The sequence below is a fragment of the Tubulanus polymorphus genome, chromosome 5 (assembly GCF_964204645.1).
Source record: "Tubulanus polymorphus chromosome 5, tnTubPoly1.2, whole genome shotgun sequence".
Classification (NCBI taxonomy): domain Eukaryota; kingdom Metazoa; phylum Nemertea; class Palaeonemertea; order Tubulaniformes; family Tubulanidae; genus Tubulanus; species Tubulanus polymorphus.
In genome coordinates, this window is record NC_134029.1 from 21,634,405 (window position 1) to 21,658,133 (window position 23,729).

General features: G+C 41.2%; 1 protein-coding gene across 9 annotated transcripts in view; it reads left to right on the forward strand.

Moving 5' to 3' along the window:
- LOC141906481 (uncharacterized) overlaps positions 1-23,729 on the forward strand; it is a 73,290-nt gene that overhangs the window by 10,680 nt on the left and 38,881 nt on the right. For 8 of the 9 annotated variants that reach the window (XM_074795788.1, XM_074795789.1, XM_074795792.1 and 5 more), the window contains exons 3-9: positions 500-647; positions 4,136-4,480; positions 15,710-15,905; positions 17,140-17,288; positions 17,866-18,171; positions 19,266-19,484; positions 21,327-21,409. In XM_074795788.1, coding sequence (XP_074651889.1) covers positions 500-647; positions 4,136-4,480; positions 15,710-15,905; positions 17,140-17,288; positions 17,866-18,171; positions 19,266-19,484; positions 21,327-21,409 — 1,446 coding nt within the window. Of the gene's footprint in view, positions 1-499; positions 648-4,135; positions 4,481-15,709; positions 15,906-17,139; positions 17,289-17,865; positions 18,172-19,265; positions 19,485-21,326; positions 21,410-23,729 lie in introns of those variants that run through there. The other variant, XM_074795797.1, reaches the window with a different exon arrangement.

The window sequence follows — 23,729 nt, forward strand, 5'->3', positions numbered from 1 at the left end:
TACCTGAGAGTATGAATCCTACACTTACCTCGAAAACTCTGAACCTGGGAGGCAGAAAAATCTAGAAAAAAATCTGGGAAAACTTTCGGGGAATTTGACAAGTTTTGCAAAAACTGTTTCTTGATCGATAACGTGATTCATGAAAAAATCAATAACGCTGTAAACCAATAAATTTCTCCATTCGCCTGCCACCAATTCACTCGGTGAATCAGAGAGATGATGGGCGGAAAGTGGCCACACTGCTATAACAAAACAGTGTAGATTATCCTGGCTGAATGAATTTACTTCGGGCATAGTGTTCTCCTTGATCGAGTGGACTTAGGTCAACGTCTTCATTATCTTACTACATGTAGGCTTATTACTACTGCTAGGTTTTTTCAAATCCAGGCAATGAAAAGAATGTGAGAAAACTCAGCAAATGATGTTTCTCACTATGTAATTGTCTTCATCGTCATAAAATGTCCTGATTTTCATGTTGTTTGTGATTTATGATTTTTAGGGTGGAGGCACTATCGTCGTAGCGATTTCTGAGGATACGAATTTACCGGAAGATTGCGAGGTATATTTAGCGTTTATAGGATCCCAACAAAGACATATCGTACAAACGCACAGAGTCAACTCGGACACGCTGCAAGCTCATATACCGAGTAAGTTCGATTTTAGGGTTATCATCGTCGTATGTAAATCAAGGAAATCAAAGTAAATGAAGCTACAAGCACGACACAAAATTCATATGGCACAGCATGACATGTCAATATGGGATCATATCCTCTGGATCTAAGGCCTACTTCTGAAGGTCTGTGAAACACTTTTGATCATTGAAAGGCATATTTCCGAACACAGTGTTGCCTTTGAAAATTTGTGGATGGGTTGGATGCATTTAACAGCATTTCCAAGTAGAACGGTTTTCCTTACCCGAGTTTATTAGATTCCATATGATAAGGCGATGAAAAATTAGATTATTCAGAAAAGGGCAACTCAAGGTTGAGGGTCTTGTACGAGGCCCACAAGACCGCTAGGTCCGCGCCTGGGTATTGAATGCCAAAAAAGGCCACGGCGATTTACTTATCTTCAATCTACCTCAACGGACACGCCTTATTTATTGCATATTAGCCGCAATCACATGAAGACAATTTGACCCGGGGCAAACTGGCACGGATCAGGCCCGAGCCAAATTTGGCCCGTGATTAATTAGAGAACGCTCACACAAACCACTCACTCGGCTCAAACAATGCAAAATAAGTCACTTCCGGAACGCAATGTTTTGTCCCGTGTTAAAATCAGCTCGGGCCTGGTCCGATGTTTTTGGTCGGGCCAAATAGGCACGGGGCCCATTTGGCACCCGTGTGAACAGTTAAAACGCTCGTGTGATCGTGGCTATTATTTCATATGAGAAACTACTTACTGTTCTGTATAGTAATAAACTCTATGTTTTTCTAGGTTGATTCACCAATCGTGTGTGGAATACTGCGAAAGTATAAATAAGTTTGAGTCTCTATTATTTACATTGCGGGTTTCGGGATGCATTTGTTGCTAAGACAATAATTCCACGTTTGCTTGTTTAGCCCGGTCTCTAGGCGAGCTTTTCAGTTTCATGTAACTCGCATGATTAATGCTTAATTATGTTGATAGCTTCGCAAATTTGGTCGCGTTTTAGTCAAATTAAAACGAAGACCGTGTTTGCGGCCCTTCCCCGATGAGACGAATTATTCCCGATAAAACTGACTGAAAAATGCGCCGGCGAAAGTGTAGTAGACCTGTGTGCTATAGACCCCGCCGCGTGAAGCACAGTACGTGGCAATTAGTTAATAAATGAGACTATTTTGTACCCGACGTGAACCGACATCAGAGAAACGAACTGTTATAATCATTACCCAGTCTCTACTCTAAATTCTCGTAAATTAAAATGTCAGATCCGTTTCTTCATCATTTGCTACCTGGTAATTATTTAATCCTAGCTGCAGGTTTTGTTGTATCAGTTACAGCGCTTATACCCCGAGTTTCAGTGGGAAAAAACGTAAAATTTCAAAAGGTTGGGAAAAATGCCTATGGGGTTAGTTGTGGGTTGTATGATAGCCACTCTCCGATGAGGACAACAGGTAATACGACGATTGATAGAATACTATATCCGTGTTGACGCGATGTAGAGAGAATCCCAAGGAGTCATCTTCATTATTCCTGAAGATGACTATTAGGATATTGTCGAAACGTTGAATAAACTGCTATCTCAAAGTTACATTTTCAGACTTTTTCCTTATCATTGTGGGATTCTCTCTACAACAGGTAATAACCTTGAAAGCAGGCCTGCAGCGCAGGGGTTGAGGGCGGGTCTGAATAAACCCCTGTATAGACATTTAGTTCCGCTCATGAATTAGAAACGAACCCACCTGCTCATTTCTCACGCTACGGGCCTGGAAACATTTCAACGTTTAGAATGAACTTTTTTGGGGTTGACCCCCATCCAGCCAAATTAGATACGACCTGCACCTCTAAATTTCTCACGCCTGAAAATCTGCTTTGAAAATTTCGACGATTAAAATGTAAATTTGTTTATCATGAATCGAAATCAAAATTAAACCCATTGTATATATTGATTCAAAAGATTTAAAATGAAATTTGTTTATACGAAGAATCAAGATCAAAACTTCAAAAACACGAGCGTTCGAACCGTCTCTTCGAGACCGTCGTCGCCTATGGGTACGTACGAGAATCGAGATGCTACTTGCCAAACAAGTCTTAATCACGATCGAAAATACACTGAAACATAAAACGATGTATTCTTGATTCGATACATTTATCAAATACACAGAAATGTTTCATATTATCGTCATACGCGACGTGTGATCAATGTAATAGCGTTGAAATCTTCTTTGCCGATACGATTCTCGAATACAGCGTCACTCGCCGCGGTATAAAGAAGATTATTTTTTATGCCGGCCGACGTCGGCGAACCTTTTACAGCTTTATATAGATACACGCACTGGCGGCTCTCTTAAAATCGCGAATCCAATATATAGCCATCGGCGTTGAAGAAATACCAGCACCCACCGACGTATTGAATCAACTTATTATCTCGGAAACTGCAAAAAATCATCAAGGGATTTCGGATAATGATAGTAATAATGTATTTCTTGAAAGTGCTTTACATTAAAAAAAAAACTGAAAGCTCTTTAAAAAATCTAAACCAGATGAAATTGACAATTAGTGGATATAAAATTAGTCATGATAGAAATATCTAACTGAAAATGTTTCTATCAGGTACACATATATTTGATAACTTCTAATGTTTTAGAATGTTTGTTTTCTTTGTCGATGGATATTGCTGAGCTCCTCCCCACCACCGATCTACTACAGCCCTATAATTATGAGGCGATGAATGTTGTATATGCGAATTCTATTTCCTGTGACCGATGACGATGTTATCTTTTGTTGAAGAAATGTTACTAGTTATAATGGATTCATCCGGAAATTTGTTATTCCTGCGAGGAGATTTCTCTTCGTATAACATCAAACATGAACTTATCATCGGCAGTGCGAACATTTCTATGTATGCTGCTTTTGTACGACTGACCTGTTTATGGACGGCCATTCCTACCAAAAATAGTAGTTTTGTCTATTTATCTGTAATCTGATAAAATGTTATAGTCTACCGTCAAAATATTATAGTCTACCATCAAATCATGTTATTTTGGCTATTTGACACTAGGGGGCGATACTGCTGATTTTTTGCAGGAAAGGCCATCCATGCCTGTCTGGTTGGTTATATCATAGATGCGTCGTTATATTGTTTTTTATTCAGCAGGTCAGTCACTAGTTAGGATTTACCCCCTCCCTCACTAAAACCCTGGCAGTTTAGGTGTGATTAATGACTTTAGCCGTCACTACAGTCAGGGTCCCTACGACTCCTTTATTCTTGATAAACCCCTTCAAAATGCTTAAAACTCCTTTTAATTTGAGCTAAATGTCCGAAACCACTTTAAAAATCCTTCAATTTTGAAAAATAGGTAATAGGCAGTAGGGATTTGTTTTTACCCTATTAGGCGGTTACCAACTGAGGTTAGTTTTATAGTTGGTTTTAAACTTAAATCGAATTAGTTTTGCTGAAGATATAACGTGATGTTCGAATATTTTTCAGGTCACAATTTAGTGGAGCGCGTCGAGTTGAGAGTTTACGTCTGTTATTCCTCGGAGCAGACGACGACCGAGCAGACGCCGACGACGACGACGACGGACTGTAGCGGCAGAAACAGGTACGAGCTATTAGGAACTGGTAATCACGAATTCTCGTACACGGCGGATAACGCGTATTATATCGTGGAATATCTCATCAACAACGCGACGGATGAAAACGCTTTACTCAACATCGAGCGCAGTTTCAATCTGACTGATGAAGCAGCTCGCCATTTAGACGATCGGATTATCAAAGAACTCGAGAATATCTCATTACCTAATGATTGGACTGTATTACCGCGTGATAAAGGTACGTTATGAAAGAAACTAAGGTTCCCTCACGGAATGTTTTTGATCGATGTTTTTTCTGCCAAAAGTTTGTGCTTTGGGGGCTATGGATACGTCCGCAGAAACGATTACTCGTATTTCGCGAATTTATCGATGAAATTTTCACTGCATAATTGCGTATTCCCGGGTCAAAAACGCTCGTGTGATCTTGAATCAAATAACGGAGCGTTTTTGACCCGGGCTAAATTCGATCAAATTATTCCGTATGAACGCTATCTTATTCTGGAAACGACTGACCTCGCTTGCCACAGCAATTTGATAGCATTTCAGTAACGAGTGCATGATTTGTGTGTGAACGCGGGCCAAATATGGCTGGGGCTTGGTTCAGGCCAATTTGACCCAGGCCAAATCATGTCTATCTTAGCTATATGAATCGCGGCTATAACCATTCACTACTCACCATTTAGAATTCAGGCAAGGATTTTCACGTGACCCGTAGGTGTTTTCAGATATAAATATACCAGAATACTGAGTAAATCAAAGTAGAAACGTTACATTCTCAGTTTATTAGCAACATCAAACATATACTCTCAGTCTTTATCTTCTCCCCTGTCTCCTCTCTATGAACCTCCCTTTGTTGCTTGTATTTGTTGAATGATTATGTTTACTTCCGAAAATCAATAAGCCATGAATTTTAGATTATCTCCGAGCTAGCAGACGACTTTGATCGTTAAGTCTTACGCTGATTACCGAGCGGACCGAATTACTTTCAACGCCGTGATAGATTCACACCTCGACATCAAACAATCGCAAAGCGTTGATAAATTTCGAGAAAAAAATTTACTGTTGAAATCGGCTGATTTAAATCTGTTTTTAACGGGTATATGGTAGAGGAAAGTGCACAATAGAATTGTCACGAAGATAGTATAGTTTGACTCATCACTGTTCAGCCCAAACGCACATGACGCAGGTAAACACGGAAACAAGACAGAAACATGTTTCAGAGCATTTCCCTGCATTTACAAAAAACGAGAAACATGGTTTCAGGAAAAAGAGCCGGAAAAAAAGCCAAACAGGCACGGGCCCATTCGGCCAAATTTGGCACGGGCCAAAAACGCTTGTGTGTGTTTGATCTCAGAAATGCACAACGCTGGGAAACATGTTCGATTCCACGTTTCCGTGCATCGCGTGCGTCGAGCTTCAGACTGGTCGGTGGGAAAATGATAAAAACCTTACCAGCAATCTACTGAAGACTAATAGAATAAGAGTATAGGAAGTAATAAGTTATACAATGAACATTTAATATCCGATAGTTAGGATTCGATGGCTCTGCGAACGAACATTCTACGTTGAAGTATTTCGATAAAAAGGCATCCATGCACAGTGTAGTCGTTTGATTATCTAAGCAGGGTTACCGAGTACCTCTAGTTTACGTTGTTGTCGTCGGATATATTCATGAGTTAGTGACGATGTAAATCTAATTACTAAGCCTCGTAATTAGTTCCTTTGATTCTACATTATAATTACACAAACGCCGCCATTGAACTATTAAATCAATTATCATCAATTTGAATGTTTTTTTTCTCACTGTTGTAAGTTGTTTTTTTTTGTTCGTTCTCTTTCATTCATGATTTTGCCGCGTGAATTCGCGCTCGGAGATAGCAGAATTTCTGCGGTAAACGGAATGTTTTGTTTGAACTGTACGAAAGCTAAACACGGGGCGGATATTTATCAAGTAAAGTGGTATTTACAGTTTTAAAACAGTGTTGTATATGATCGTAGAGACTACCATTATGTGTAGGCACGAACCTCCTGCTCTTCCGGGCACTGAAGCGATTATACATTTTCTCAAATCGACCAGACTGGGCAGATTGCTAAATCTTCGTGCAAAAATGCCAAAATAGTGAGAAATATTTACTAGAAAAAAAAAGAGAATTTTTTCAGATATAGGGAAGTTATAGTCACAGTATACGGACCCCTCTTTCCTCGGTACCGCGGTGGATAATTTGACGAAATCGTTTTGAAAAACCTTCACTTTCCCCGATCTCGTGAACTCTGGTGATGTAGTTTCAGTTCCATTTCTCTAGCTTGCCTTTAGTCCTCTGAAAGTGTATTAATGCCTTGAAAAATTACATATATATTGCTTGATATTGTTGACAATGAATAATGTGTTATGAATTATATATTATTAAGGATCAATACAGTTATTTTGGATTGAATTGACTGGCAACCAGTCTAACCCTGATATATTGATGACATAGTGCCCACATCCTCTCAAAAATTATTATTAAAGGATAAGATAATAGTTATGGAATACATTAGATAACAAAATGAATACCAAAATTCATGATTGTAATAGTTATTTTGAAACGCCAATATTGATGACTAAGTGCACATCGACTCACACAGAACCCCTTAGAATAACGCGTATCAATGTATACAAATATTATTGTAACGGTTTTTACAGCGGAGCCGTCAAAAAATGCCTTACTGTATTACAGGCTGGATCTTATTACAGGACGTATCAGATATTGAGGAAGTAGGAAGAACTCATGGAACTCGTGGAACTGGGAGTTGATTTATTTCAATAAATAACGTAATGATTGATGAGTTGTTTGTCCCTACCCATTAATCCTTATGCTTTCTCCTTCCTCGATTCTTTATACGCGGATTCCGTCGATTCCGTCGATTCCGCCGTTGAAGAAAAAATTATTTATCGCATGAGATTTGGATCAAGTATATATGTATATGTATATATATGTATATATATATATATTTATATGTATATATTATAAGTATCGATGATATAAAGCTGGCTCTTGCTCCTTCGACATTTTATACGTAGGGATTTTGAGAAACTAATCTTTTGTGTCGGATGGCTTAAGGTAACGCGTATCCTAGCAACAGTAAGTTTTTATTTATAGTAATAAACGGATGGATTGTGCATCTGTTTCGTTGTCGTCGTTGTTGTAGTCAGGTACGAGATCCATCTATCCATTATCTCAGACACTTTAATAATGCACAAATTTCTCGTTTTACGTGTCGCGCAGCGATATTCAGGCTCGCATTTACCGGGGTCGCGTAGGGCGTGCTCCCTCCCGTTCTCGAGCGATAACGAGCGTTGTTGAAACGAAATCGGCAAACATCGGGAAAACGTTGCGAATAATACCAGGATTTATTTTTTCGAAAATGATGATTTTGAATGCAAGAAATGCCATCTAAAAGCATCACTGCCAGACCCCCTTACGCTTCGTGGGTCCTTTCTAGATCTACCCCTGCAATTTTTTTGTGCTGAGAATGGGGAACATCTTCTACGTCAGAATCTATTTGCTAATCTGAAAGTTCTGGATTTTCCGAGCTGTCATTGTTCCTGATATTGAGTAGTTTTTCTTACTATTTCGGTCGTGAGAATACTGATTTGATTTGTTGGATGTATACAGATATGTGAAAGGTGTAACTGCGGGTCTAACCATTGATAACTGATTAATTTGAAGAACAGTTTCTTTCATTGTTCAATGAAATGTTACTGATAACACTTTTCTGGAGCCCAGTGTTCGGCCTATACATGAGTCCATCTACTTCATCTTGTATAAGTATAATTTGGTTGTGGAATTAGGTTTTGCTTCCTCAGAAATTGTAGCGTTTTTCCTAGGATAAGTCGACTACGTTGAATGTGACGATACCCGTGTAGTCACAGTCTGGGCAATGATCATTTTGAACGGATCCATCAATGAATAAATTGCTCCAGTCCACATAGACGGTCTTATGTATAACAGACTTGATTATCTATTTCTACTGTGAACTAAAGCCATTAGTTTATTAGCGGGATCAGTGTCAGCGAGACGACGAGGAGGACGATGATGAGAACGATGAGGTTTTTCTATCTTGTTCAGCGCCGGATTGAATTCGACGATTTCTGTGCGAATTAAGATTCAGTCGAGCGAGCGATTGATGAAACCTGATTGATTGGAAACTCGTAATTGTCTTCTATCGGCGTGATTTTATCTGATCTTATCAGTGCACGTCGTCATCAAGCGTTTGGTCTCTCCTTCTCCTTCACCATTCAGCTCTACGCTCACTAACTTTCTGTGATTTTTGGAAGTTCAATTTGAGGCTATAGCCACAGGTGAACATTTTTGGCCTGGGCCAAATTTGGCCCGGGGGCCGTCAACTCTCAGGGTTCCATATGGGCCCATCCCATCCCGGGCCAAAGTTTGCCCAACCAGAATCGTTAAACCGGACTCGTGCCAAAGTTTAGCACAGGTCAAATCAATTCATGTTAATGCTTATTGGTCCTAAAAGTTACCCGCGTCAGTTTATTGCACTGAGGGTATCTACTTTAAAAACTTTTTTCAAACTTTGCTCAAATGGCTTCTTGTCTTGGGAGCTCACAACAAAGTGGCTATTTTCAGAGATTTTCCAGTTTGAAGACTGGATTTTTGCCAATTGCTTGATGTTTACCAAAAATGTTGAGCTTCTCTCCACGAAGGTTTATTCCTAGAACGCGAACAGCTCTACAACAACAGCTAGTTCGTAAATCAATTATCAGTAAGTACAAGATTTGTCCTAGTTCGATAAATACACTCGATAAACTTGATCTCTTCGGTTATAATAGAAATAGTGTCACCCTCGTTTTCTCTGTCGGAACATACACGTTGTATTCCCTGACGCCCGCCCGTACATACTTACTGTGTACGTGTAGGTGTCACATACATAACCTACGCGCAAGAGATATATACTGACGAAATCTGATGCGGTTGAATTTCATTTATCTTTCATGGATTATTTCGTTGTTGTGAAAAACGATGTGAGTATAGACGACGATCTCTTATAAGATTTTCGCGGTACAACAGTTGTTGAAAGAAGCGAAAGATTAGCGATATTTCTGGACACCTACGTGGTGTTGGTGGCGCGGTTCGATAGGATGAGGGGAGATGGATTCATTTTCTTTCATCTTCACAGTGCGTCAATTAATGTTTTAGATACGCGTACTAAGACAAATCTGTTTTTTTCGTATATGTTCTACAGAAGATCACGTCCTTTGTTCATTTCAATTTCGACGGCAAAAGCACTTTAAAAAGTAGTTTCGCTTTATCGATAGGCAAGACGTATGTGCGAGATGTCCTCCGGATGAGCTGAGATATTGTTCCCGATGTCACCGCGTACCTTGCGGGTGGACAAGCTTAAATTAAGCCGTTTCTAAAGTTTTCAATTCGATGTAGACTCATCGATTATTAACGCGAGAATACCTCCCAAGCGTATTTAAAAAAATTCCTCACATGGATATTCGGTATTTACGAGCATTGTATTGCCGGATTTTCAAGTATTCAGAGTGCGAAGGTTACGTAAGATAGTAAAACAGGATCTGATTAAAGCTGTGTATAAAAAGAATCATATGTATTTATAGAAAATTGATAAAACAGTGTTTATTCAAGAACCTAGCTTTTTTGAGCGAGCCGTGTGGGCGAATGGTTAGAGCGTTCGACTGTGGGAAGCTAGGCGGTGTGGGCGAGTGGTTAGAACGTTCGACTGTGGGAAGCTAGGCGGTGTGGGCGAGTGGTTAGAACGTTTGACTCTGGGAAGCTAGGCGGTGTGGGCGAATGGTTAGAACGTTCGACTCTGGGAAGCCAGGCGGTGTGGGCGAATGGTTAGAACGTTCGACTCTGGGAAGCCAGGCGGTGTGGGCGAATGGTTAGAGCGTTCGACTCTGGGAAGCCAGGCGGTGTGGGCGAATGGTCAGAACGTTCGACTCTGGGAAGCCAGGCGCAGTGGGCGAATGGTTAGAACGTTCGACTCTGGGAAGCCAGGCGGTGTGGGCGAATGGTCAGAACGTTCGACTCTGGGAAGCCAGGCGCTGTGGGCGAATGGTTAGAACGTTCGACTCTGGGAAGCCAGGCGGTGTGGGCGAATGGTCAGAACGTTCGACTCTGGGAAGCCAGGCGCAGTGGTCGAATGGTCAGAACGTTCGACTCTGGGAAGCCAGGCGGTGTGGGCGAATGGTTAGAGCGTTCGACTCTGGGAAGCCAGGCGGTGTGGGCGAATGGTTAGAACGTTCGACTCTGGGAAGCCAGGCGCAGTGGGCGAATGGTTAGAACGTTCGACTCTGGGAAGCCAGGCGGTGTGGGCGAATGGTCAGAACGTTCGACTCTGGGAAGCCAGGCGCTGTGGGCGAATGGTTAGAACGTTCGACTCTGGGAAGCCAGGCGGTGTGGGCGAATGGTCAGAACGTTCGACTCTGGGAAGCCAGGCGCTGTGGGCGAATGGTTAGAACGTTCGACTCTGGGAAGCCAGGCGGTGTGGGCGAATGGTTAGAACGTTCGACTCTGGGAAGCCAGGCGGTGTGGTCGAATGGTTAGAACGTTCGACTCTAGGAAGCCAGGCGGTGTGGTCGAATGGTCAGAACGTTCGACTCTGGGAAGCCAGGCGCAGTGGGCGAATGGTTAGAACGTTCGACTCTGGGAAGCCAGGCGGTGTGGGCGAATGGTTAGAGGGTTCGACTCTGGGAAGCCAGGCGCAGTGGGCGAATGGTTGGAACGTTCGACTCTTTGAAGCCAGGCGGTGTGGTCGAATGGTTAGAACGTTCGACTCTGGGAAGCCAGGCGGTGTGGTCGAATGGTTAGAACGTTCGACTCTAGGAAGCCAGGCGGTGTGGTCGAATGGTTAGAACGTTCGACTCTGGGAAGCCAGGTCGTGGGTTTCGAACCCCGTACATTACCGTAGTGTCCTTGGACATGACACATCGCCTCTCTCCTCCCAGGTGTAAATGGGTACCTGGCCAGGTGGATGACTCCTGAGCACCTAGCAGCTGCTCGGATGTTACTTCTCCCCAGGGAGACTAGATGACTTCTACATGAATAGAGTTAAAGGCTAGGGGTAATAATACCAAGTTTGAACAGACTCTAGTTTGGATACCTGCGCTATATAAACGACAGTTATTATTATTATTACCTACTGATATCCGAAAGCCTTGTTCATATTTTTCAAGGCGTCAAAAAACTTTCTGAAGTTAGTTTGCTCGTTCACGATTATATAGCTAGTTCTAGTTGTCGAACGTTCTCGTCATTTATAACCAGTTCGACGTCCTCGTCGACGCGGCGCTACATTTTCATTCTTCGTCATTCGATTAAACATTGTACGTGCGATATCAATCTTCTATAAACCCGTCGGACCGATCCCCGTCGCTCTGACTGGTTAGGTCGTTAGCAAAAATGCTTTTCTTCAAGTTGATTGCGAGCGGTGTATACCGATATTCAATACAATGTGTTATTTATTTACAATTTCCTTTCTGCCAGACAATTTCCTGATGATAATGTTATCCGAAGGCCATGTCAGATTCGTGATGGATACCTGTAGTGTGTGAATGAAAATTGCTGGTGATTTCTCTCTTTTTTCAACTTTATTGGTGTCAACGAGTTGATAGTTCAGGCTGCTGAAATCGATCGAGCCCGACGCAGACGACGCAGGGGGGGGGGAAACGCGGAAATACGGAATCAAACATGTTTCAACTGAGAAATGTTGTTTCCTAAAACTGTGTTTCTTGTAAACACATGCAATACAGGAAAACAAACATGTTTCATTTCAGAAACATTATCTCACTAAACGGTGTTTCTTGTTAAGGCACATGACAAAGGGAAACACAGAATGAAACATGTTTGATCTCAGAAATGTTGTTTCCCAAAACTGTGTATCTTGTAAACTCACGCAATACAGGGAAACAAACATGTTGATGTCAGAAACATTACTTCACTAAACCCTGTTTCTTGCGTCAATGCACATGACACATGGAAACACAGACTCAAACATGTTTGATCTATAAAACGTTTTTCCAAGACCATGTTTCTTATTTCTCTTAAATGCATAAGACACTCACACGCACAGAAACGCTCAGAAACATGTCTCCTGTTTCCATGTTTCCCTGCGTCGTGTGCTTCATTTTTACACCAAGTATTCTAGTTATTATTATGCGTCGATGGTTCGTATTTTCTGTACCCGTCTTTATCGCGCTTGTTGAGTGTCGCATTTCCGAATTATCAAGACGCATTTTCGGTCGGTGATTATCATTTCTAGTTGATACGACGCCGGCGACGAAGACGGAGTTGAGTGTCGTAGGAAACCTGACGACTCAACTAACGTTTATACGTGATAGCTGCTGCTGCCGTGAGCTCGGTTTGACAGTAACATACCGACATCCTGCGAGACCCGTGAAGGCATAAGTTTCCGCGTTGTAATTGAATTTGATACGGTTGCCTGCAGGTTCTCGCGCCGTAAAGGTTGTATTTAATCACGGAGCAAAACGCTGCACGCTATGGTCCGTCCGTTCTCAGCGATTTTTCAATCGTCGCATAAACCCCGGTCCCTTCAGGAATTCCAAACTTTCTCGTCGATCCAATTAGAACAAAGCCTCGTTAGAAATTCTTAATTAAACTAATGGGTCCGAAGTCCGAAGAATTTCCTTTTATGATAACGTTTGGCGAAATTGATTTACGACACATGTGATATATATATTTTATATATATATATATATATATGCATTTGAATTGTTCTCGATACAATCTTGCGCGGACTTGGATTTGATTAAAACAAGGGCGCAGCGGTTTCTCTCGCCGCAATCTGATATTATAACGAAGGTTAATATCCCGGAATTCCGAGGCTTATTTGGCCGGCTTAGTATTTAATAGTTGTTCAATCGAGTTAAAAATATAGGCGTATTCTTTTTTAACCGCGTTTTTCACAGGAAATACTCGGGTTATATATTGAGCCACTTAATTCGCCGTTCGAATCGAGTAGACTTTAATGCACCGTACGATCAGATTCTTCGAATATCATTCGCATATTTCGATCGACGGTGCGTGCATGGCGGGTCCGTATACAACGCGCAAGTATCAAACCTACTCGACGTTTTTTTTTTTTCGTAGATTTTATTGATAGTTTTTTTTTTTCAGTGATGATGTTAATTACGCTAGTAAACGTTCGTTTGTTCGTTTAGCGGGGGTAGACTAAATAAAGTCTAAATCATTGCGCAATGTCGTCTGCTATACAATGTAAAGCCGTGTTCGCACTACGTTATAGAGAACAGTCGAAATTTGGCCATTTCCAGTTTGGAACGGACCAAGTGTTCACAATTCACACTATCAAAAAGTCCATCTTAGACGGTTCCAATTTGGACCAACTTATAAGACCAATCCTCCTGGCCCATTCTAAATTTTGCCACAGATGTAATCTACGTGTATGGACAGAAGCTGGTTCCTGGTCCGTTCTAAATTGTACTCAGCTGTATGAACTCAATTCTAATGAACTGGTCACCAATTCGATGATTAATATAGTTACGTTAATAAAGTTTTCAGATTTCGTATAATTTCTCTATGGCCTTAGAATTTATGTACAATCTAACGGAAAATTGTTTATCTTAAAATCTGTCTATTACGTGTGTCGCCTGTTAAAAATTTGGTACGTTCCAAGTACCGACTCATTTAGAACGGTCTAACAAGTTGTAGTGTCAACGCGCCTAGACTGAAGTAGGCGGGCGAGATTTTCATAGAAGCAGTTGCTGGAAACTCGTATTAATATCTGCTATATTCCCTACTGATCGACGTAAAGGACAAACTGTGCACGTTTTTTCATGGAAATGTAACGAAAAAGATACATCATCAGACACGCACACGCATGATACATTAGATCGGTAATAAAACTGTCTTTGATATCGGCGACATTTAAAATGAATCATTTATCTGGTCTGTGCCAGCTACGGCTGAACTGATTGCGTTAAAAACAGATATCTGGAGAAATTATTTAAACATTTATCCCTCGAGCTGCTGCCACCCTATACATTTTTGCCGTAGCAGCCATTTTTATAGTCCAACAAAGACTGTGAGTGTGACCAATGTATTTACATATCAGCCATGAAGTAAACTTTTTGTCCGTGCAAATGCAGCAATTATTATTTATTTCGACATTCGATTTCTTAAAAGTAATGAATTCAATTTTGTGTATAAGCGCGCGCACACTACGGAAACCGACTAGCGGAATTGTAACTAGACTAGTAAATACATCCATCAATTGTAATCAATTGGATTACGCCTGGAACACACGCAATGACTTCCTGTTAATTCAACTTATGGCTCATAAAACTGAAAACAGATTTGCTCGTGTATTACAACTGATTTTATAACCCTAAGCGGTACTGATATAACCCCCAACTGTAACTTAACAGTAATCTCCCGACAGAATTATTACTGTGTTATTCCACCAGCGAAATAGATTTTGTGTTTCTAGACCCTGCTACTGTGTTTCGTAATCCCTTCTCGACCTTGAAGTCGCATTTACATTATCACCATAATCTGGGTCTAAAATATTGCCCCCCAGGGGCCAAACTAACAGGCTGCAGGCGGCAGAAATTCTGATCCTTTATATCCGCCATAATACCAATCAAATGAAGGCATAAACAGGTATTCCTCTCTTCACTTAAATAAATGGAGCCAAATCCCGGACTACTGAAGTTAGTCCTTGCACATTTTGCCTGCACCTGGATTGGGCTAACTTGGAACATACCAAATCATTGATGTGCGTTCACACAGGTTTTTAAATCAGCGGTTACCACTGGTCCAGCTAGACACAGCTTCAATTGACTGGCAATTAAAGCAAAGTTTCTATTCACACATGGTCCATTCTAAGGAAAGGAGCTGGATTGGTCATTTTGGCTGGTCTGAATTGGTCTGTTCTAATATGGAAAGGACCACCAGTACAGAACACAATTTTTCGCTTATGTGAACGCTAGGTTACTTCTGAATTGGAACGGACCAAATTTAGAACATCCCGTGACTTCTTTCTTATCTCTTTCAGGCCATCTTCACCGCAGTGCGGTGTATAAATCAGCGATGAACTTCACTAGTACACCGCATTGTGGTGTATTGATTTTATTAGTAATAAGTTTTTATTTCTATTGAAAGATGGGACCTGTCAAACAGTGAAATACTAGTAACTAACAATACACCGCATCAGGCACTATAGTGTTATTCAACACACTGGGGTGGAATTTTTGAAAGATTTTCAAATTATCCGCAGCACTTTCAGGTATCAATTAGTAGTGGTTAAAAGATGTGCCAGTTTAGTCAAAATCTAGTCCATTTTTCTAGTCCAGTAATCATATATCAGTCATTGATCATCGAAACTGTTCGCGGAAACGCTCTTCAGGAATATGAATGATACTCGACAACCACTCGTCGCATTAACTCATATGATGTTTCTATTGTAGATTGTGAACCGATAGAGACGTTATTTCATTTCGCTGCGCGTTGGGGATTAGAGAAATTGACGGGATTCCTGTGTAATCGACATCGCGACGGTTTACGCGCACTAACCGTGAGAAATCGAGATGGAGAATCACCTCGCGACATCGCACGAGATTACGGATACGATAAGTTAGCGAAATTTATCGAATTCATCGAAAGGTAAGGCGTTTATGGCTTATGCCATGATATTGTATGAAAAGTGTTACGACCTGACAAGTCATAAGCCGCGTTCATACTACGCTTTAGATGACGTTTTTAATTTGGCCCGTTCCACTCAAGAACATAAGTGAAAAATCTGTGCTAAATTGGTCTGTTTCAATGGATCAATTTGAGCCGCGATCACATGGAGACCCATTTGGCCCTGCCAAATTGGCACAGTTCGGGCCCCAGTCAAATTTGACCAGTTCCTAATTAGAGAATGCGTTCACACGCAAACCACTTACTAGACTTTGGCCCGGGCTAAAAATGCTCATGTGATCGCGGCTTTAGACCAACCAAAAAGACTGATTCAGGTCCACTCTTCAGAACAGACTATTTCTACGTGTGTGTGAATAGAAACTTTTTTGTCAGTTGATCACAGTGTTGTGTCTAGCTGGACTAGTGATATCAGCTGACTGAATGTGTGGACATGCATCATCATCTTAGTCCATTCCAGGTACGGGCCAAATAAGAACAGACTAACTGACGTTATTGTGAATGTGGCTATAAATGCGTATGAATTCTATTATCGATTGTAGAATTTTTCATCCAAATCAGGCGTTCCGAATCCGTTCGAATTTTCATAACGAAAGCGACGTTTTCAATATTGGCTTCGTGCCTCGTAATCCCACGCAATAATATCTAATAATAAACTATCAGTTGCCTGTGGGATATCATTCTCTCTCTCATTCTCTCTCTCATTCTCTCTCTCATTCTCTCTCTGATGGAGACATTTCTATATTATTGTATTGTTATGTGTGACTTCGTAATATATCAGCAGCATTATAAGAATATACAGCTCGAGGCGTAAACCAAAACGCTCGATCGCTGTGTTAACTGTATAAATCGTCACCAAGCGATCGGTAGATAACCCGATAAACAGTCAACCTTCAATTTTGTCGAAGATCGACACGAATTTACCGGTAGATAAAAAGTTCGATTGATAATTAATCTAGTAGTGAGTAGTGTACGACACGGTTTTCTGATGAAGGCTTCGTCGTTCGCGCCGTACGTTTATTAATCGAGAAACACTTCAAAAAAACAATCATCGTATGATTGATATCACTTCAGTCGCGAGGAGAGCAATCGTGGATGTGAACTGTGACGTCGTCGATATTGTGTGACACTTATCCCGTCGTCGTCCGCCGGAACGGGTATTAGTTCCGTATTTGTTCAGTGCGTTCTCGTTTTTCAGCCATGTCGATGGTGCTTCGCTGCCATTACAGCAACACCGATCATCGGAAACCAAGAATACAGTAGTCGACGCCGAGGCTGTGATCGAGAATTTGGATGGTGGACTCGTGTCATTGAGAATCACCGGCAAACAATCGAATCAAAGAATAGGTAAGAAAGGGTGTCGTATTGTTCTAGCAGGAATTGCGTGATCGCTGCTTCTGCAAAAAAGGTTTTGCAGAAAAGATCTTCTTAAGACTGTCTGTACCAGCTGACGGCCTGCTACTACGACGCAAGTTTTCTACGGTCGTCTATCTGTTAATAGCCGTGTCTTCTTCAACTTATCTTTCGTCGCTAATAAGATAAAATCGATGTAACACGACATGTGAATTATCTTAACGCGGCGAAAGCATCGCCCTCCCCGCCCCTCGCCCCCCTCCCCACGAATAACCTCTTATTCAGATGTATCATGATATCTGTTATCGATCGTAATTCAAAAGTCGTATTTTAAATTTGATGCGCGTTCACAATTATAGCTAGGTGTTAAAATCGGTCTGATCAATAAATCTGTCCTCGATTCAATTTCGAAGAACGATTGAGTTAACTTTGACCGGCATTTTAACAGATTCGATTACGCTGGATCTGAACGTGAAAATTTCCCTCCGCGTCGTAATTAGATGATCGGGCTCGCGGCTTCTGCCTCATATATACCCGGTACTCGGCAGTCGTTCGTTTTCTTTTCATATAGAAGAGGATATCGACAAATTGAAACAGGCCACGAATTCGATGATGGATCCATCGTCTGCGCCTCGCGTCGATGTAGACCACGCGTACGAGACGTCCGGCCCGAAACGACGAACGATGCCGCCGAAGAACACGACGCCGAGACGACGTTATTCGCCGCCCGATCGACACATGTCGTTTCCCGATCAATTAACGGATAAACGAGATACGAATATGTTACCGTTCCGGCGAATATCGTCACCGGATCCGCCTTATATATCGCAGGCTATTAACATTCCGAACTCGCCACAACAAGTCCGCTCATATTCAGGTAAGAAGAACCCTCCTGCAAACTGAAAATCTATTACGTTCGAGTATGAAGTGGCTGATTCTGAGAAGAAGCTCATTCAACGCGTCACGCAATACAGCATATCTTCACGCTGAAGGGTTTCTTCTCACAGCTCTTAACTTTTTTTAAAGGTTTGTCTATTCAGTTCTTACTTATCCATGCATGATAAGAGGCTGTAATATTCCTATTTTCTCTGACATCAAGTAGAATGCAACATTCCCCGCATTGATGCACGAATAAACTAGTTTATATGTACATTCTCATCTAAGAGATACCTAGTTAATACGACTGTGTCCTCTACACAAATGGTAGACATCATACAGGCTAGCTGGCTAGTATACTAGTATGTATACTGCCCAAATATATACCTAACCCTATGTCAGCTGACACTTGGTGACATCATAAACCTAGCCGCCCAATCAAATCATCTGGGCACTAGTGACATCATCATTTACTGGCCAATCAGATCACCTGACACCTGGTGACATCATAACCCCAGCTAGCCAATCAGATCACCTGACACCTGGTGACGTCATAACCCCAACTGGCCACTCATAACTTCTAAAAGATGAAAATCCTAGTACATGAACTTCACAAGAGCTGACATGTGTATTAACCACTCATGACTGATCACAAAAGTCACAAGTGACTAAGTAGTAGGACATATCCGCTATCAGAATTGTAGAATTATACCACGCTAGTACATATTACTAAGACTGCCGTTAGAAATGCTGACGGGATTTGTGAAAAGAGTACACCACAAAAAAAACCAATATTTGTCAGCAACAACTCCTTCCACCGTCTGACCTTTTCCCTGGAGATAAATGCGGTTGTAGGAAACCTAATCGATTGGAAAAAGGTTTTGGGAGAATATCTGATACGATACTAGACCGCAGTCTGAAATACATGGACGTTCATACCACACTGAATACTGCAGTATAGACATCTTCATTCCTTAGAACCCTCAAAAATACAAATAAAAGATGCAATATGTTTTTAGCTATTGTCAAAGATAAATCTTGAGATCAGTGATTCCGAACATTGTTGAAAATTCGATCGAATATTCTACATTTCAGATACAACTTCTTGCGATAGCAATAGTGACGAGGATGAAAGTGACGTCGATGCTAAACATACCCCTCCGGTACAGCATTCATATAGAATCTATCAGGCTCAACAACGACCGACTCAACTGCGTCGTCAGTCTACTGAACCCGCTCAGTCGGATTATACTCGTAGAAAAAACATTCCTTCCATTGAATTAGCTTCGCCTTCTGGAACTACTAAAATACTAGGTAATTGTTGTGAAAAATCATTTCGAAAATTTTTTTGTTACGGGTCGTAAATCCGGTAAGCAGTAATATAGAAAATCCCATGCTAAGAATGAAAATAAAGTCTGAGATCTTTCCTTGAGCTAGTAGTTTTTTCAACGTGTCATTCTAATAGACATCCTGAGGAATACTGGGATTACTGAAGATGACTATTAGAATGTAGACGAAACATTGAATAAACTACTCCCTTAGTGTGGGATTTTTAGAATTATCATCGCAACTTGGATCGAAGGAGTGTTTCATCGATGATTATTAGTTTTCAGCGCATCGGAATATATTGAGATGATAAAGATCAAGTCTGTATGTTATTACTGTTACGGCATAGTTGCTTCAATCCCTATTTCATCAATCAAAGTTTATGTCGTTTTGATTGTATGTTACTTTAAATAAACTCGATAAACGGTTGGCGGTGTTGTGTATGACGACGTTTCTACGGCTACGCGCGCTCGCTACACTTTTAGTTCGCATTTATATTCCCAGATGGCATCGCGGTTATTCGTAATGAAAGGCGACGCAATGACGCGGCGATCGTATTATCATCACACCCCAGGGCAGGGCTACGATATCCAGGGTATCCAGGGTCGTTTATTGTTCTCATTTATATATATATATATATATATATATATATATATATATATATATATAGAGCTTATGTGTGTCATCATTATTGCCGTCTATCTGTGAGTTACAGCGTGTCTCATAGGAAACACTTTAATTACATTCATCAACCAACTCAAACAAAACACTGACAGTTACAGCAAACCTGTTTCTTTATTCTACCATGAACTGTGCACACCAAACGTGTACTTTACGTATTATTACCTTTTTCCATCAAAATCCCCTCTAAATTTTTTTCATTTCTCTACAACAAGTGTAGAACGACGAGGGTTACAGTTTTTTTGAACGGGCGTCCGAAATTCCGCGAATTCGCGCAAAAATCGGTGAGAATTCAGAGACCCGAGAACGCGTGTTTTTATATCGTTCAGATTATCCCCGGGTTTATGTCGAGCTTTATCAAGGTTTCGCAAATTATGACCGCTCCTCTCACGAGCGAGTAGCGAATTAGCAATCGGTTTTACCGAGTTCATGACTCTCTAACTCTCTCGCAAACAGTGTAAAGATAATTCACGCGACGTGCACTAATTAACGAATTGATGGCTATTCCGTGAAACCTCTATTTTCTGAACGCGCAAGGATTTACCGGGGTAATTGAAGACCGGAAAGCAGCGTCGACGGCCGATTTTCGTTCTTATTTTAATTAACGATTTACTAGTTATTCGGCGAAAAGCAGTTTTCTTCACTACGCCTCTCTCTCCGGCCGCTAGAAGAAGTTATTATCGTCGATAGTGCGGGTAAAGAGTAGCGCGTTGTTGTTATGATAGTATCCGGGTTTTTGCTCATTTCGTGGTTAACGCTTGTAATCACTAAGTTATCGCGATTGTTCCGCAGTCATATTTACATTGTTTCTAGCGGCGCGTGTTGTTAGTTGGTTACTATCTGATTACTATTAACGCGTTGTTGTCGGATATACATTTACTCTACCCGACCATCAGTTCATTCAGTTTTCTCCGCTTAGAAGGTAAGAAGAAATGGGTGAAAAAAAATGAGCGAGAAAAAAAAAACTTTCTTCGCGAACCGACGCGGAAAAAATGTGACCACAATTATCGAAGTGGAATTTTCGTGGAATTTTCATCTCTTCCTGTTACATTTACTTAGAGTGATTGGAATCGCAGTTATTTCAATGATGTTCTCTTAAAAGTGTAATCGTTTATATTGAATGTTTGTTGTTGATATTTTTCTTTGCAGAAGAGAGCATTCAACAAGCCCATAATATCACAGAAAGCATATTACAAAATAAACATTCCAATCCGTATCAAAACACTGTACAGGTAAGTACATTTCTTCCAACCTCAACACTGAGGGTATAGGCAGTGAGAGGGCAAAGATAGTTTTTGGAGCAATCAGACTGATATCCTGTGGCTGGTTCCATAGTTGAGTCTAAGTCCAAAAATCTTAAGACTGTTCTTAAGCTGGGTTCCATAGTAGAGTCTAAGTCCAAAAATCTAAAGACTGGTCTTAAGCTGTTAGATTAGCTATAGAATTAAGAAAGCCGTGACTGTGAAACATATGCATTTCACCACCATCTCAAAATTAAATAAGTACATTTTCAATGAAATCTTCAATAAATGATCTCTACTTTCATACTTAGACTAATAACTGATGAAGTGGGCCGTGGGCACGATCAACCTTAAAGGTCTAATGGGAAAATCGAATAGACTGTGCGGACACTAGGCATGTTGATGATTCGTGTCCATTCAAAGAAAAGCTGAATGAAAGGCCAAAGGGGATACCGTCATCAACAGGTTTTTTCAGAACATTTTCCGTGAAAATCATGAATGTAGGCTATCTGAGTACTGGATGCAGGGAGCTATTTACAGCTCTTTGTACTTCTCAGATTAGATGGTATTTTCCGCGCTATTTCCGATGCCTGATTCTGATAATCCCTGTGAAAACCGAAGCCTTACTATCTGCAATTAAAACAAGCAACTGGTCGCTCTCTCTCTCCCTCCTGAATGGAGAAAACAGAAAATCGTTGCTCCGATGATTCTGCGTTGAACCCCCAGAGGAGAGCCACATAAATGAAGTCAGCCAGCCGGGTACTAATGACATCGTTACACTAGTAAACTCATTCACTCTACTCATAATTACATCTGATGATTCTCATAGTTTATAGTTTCATGAACTTCGCTCATTACGATAATCAATTAGGTTTTCCTTCGGCACCCCGAAAAGAACGCTTCCGAAAAAGTAACTCGACCGAACCGAGTATTGAACTGAGTAATGAGGGTTTCTTCGTCGGTACGAATGATCTCGAATCTTTCATGTGGTGAATATCGCTCCATCGCGACAACGACGACGACGACGTTTTTCAATTTATTTTGTTTGTGCGATTTTTTCGCGATATTGAGACAGTTATCATAACCATGGAAACGGGAATTGTTCACGAATACAGAAACGGATTACGTAAGACTTGAAACCGTTAGCGACGGTTGAGTAAAGATCAAAAACGAAGAAAATTCTAGCGTAAGCTGTGATCAGACTGAGAGAGGGAGATGATTTCGCCCGGGTCAGATCCGAGTCAAATCTGGCCCGTACCTAATTAGAGAGCGCATTCACATGTAAACCGCAAACTCGATACTAAACAAAGTTGTGATTAAGCGAAGTCAAGTCACTTCCAGAACCTCAATTCAGCAATTCACCAGCAATATTTTGCCCGTGCTTGAATTTGGCACGGGCCTGATACATAATTTTTGGTTCGGCCAAATTCAAGTAGCTTATCTAGTATCCGTGTGAACAGTTAGCCTGTGCATGGCTCGGGCGAAAGACGCTTGTCTGCTCGCGGCTATACACATGGCATCGAAAAATTCGCTCAAGATTTGAGGCTTGTGGTCAGTTGTATTGCTGCCGACATTAGACTCTGTGAAATCAAAGCAGTTCTAGTAATGGTCCACTTGTCACGCGTATACCCCACTCTTTCACTCTCAAAGAAAACTCCATTAGCTGTTTCTTTTTTTTTAAGAAGGCATTTTCTTGAGAAGTCTTAGCAATGTTGTGTTGCGGATTGAAAGTGTTTTGTATTTCAACCAGGACAAGCGGCGAACGATTTCTGACGAAACTCCTTCGTTCGGTTCCTTATCCTTTACGTCGAAAATCAGCGGTGGTTCTCGTTCTTCGAACTTTGCAACATTTTTTCATCTTTGAAAAAGAAGCTGCTCGTCTGAAATTTGTTGAATCATCGGGTTGTTCGCTCGAACAGTTCACATCCGTCGCACTACAGCCGGTGGTGATGATTTGGAAGCGCTGTACACGGTACCGACGGTAAGTTGCCACTGATTTTAGAGGATGAATTAAAGCCGTGATCTCACGATGATTTTTGGCTCAAGTCGAACTGGCCCGGACCACGCCCGAGTCATATTTGGCTCGTGCTCAATTGGAGAGCGCGTTTACATGTAAATCACTCACTCGTCACTAAGATTGATATCAAAATGATGCTGCGGCAAGCAAGGTGAGTCACTTCCAGAACCAGTTAACATTTAATCAGAATAGTATGACCTGTCCTACAATTTGGCACTCGCCTGGTCCGAGATTTTCGGTCATGGACCTCTTCGGCACCGGTGTAAACGGTTAGCCCTGGTCAAAAAATGCTTG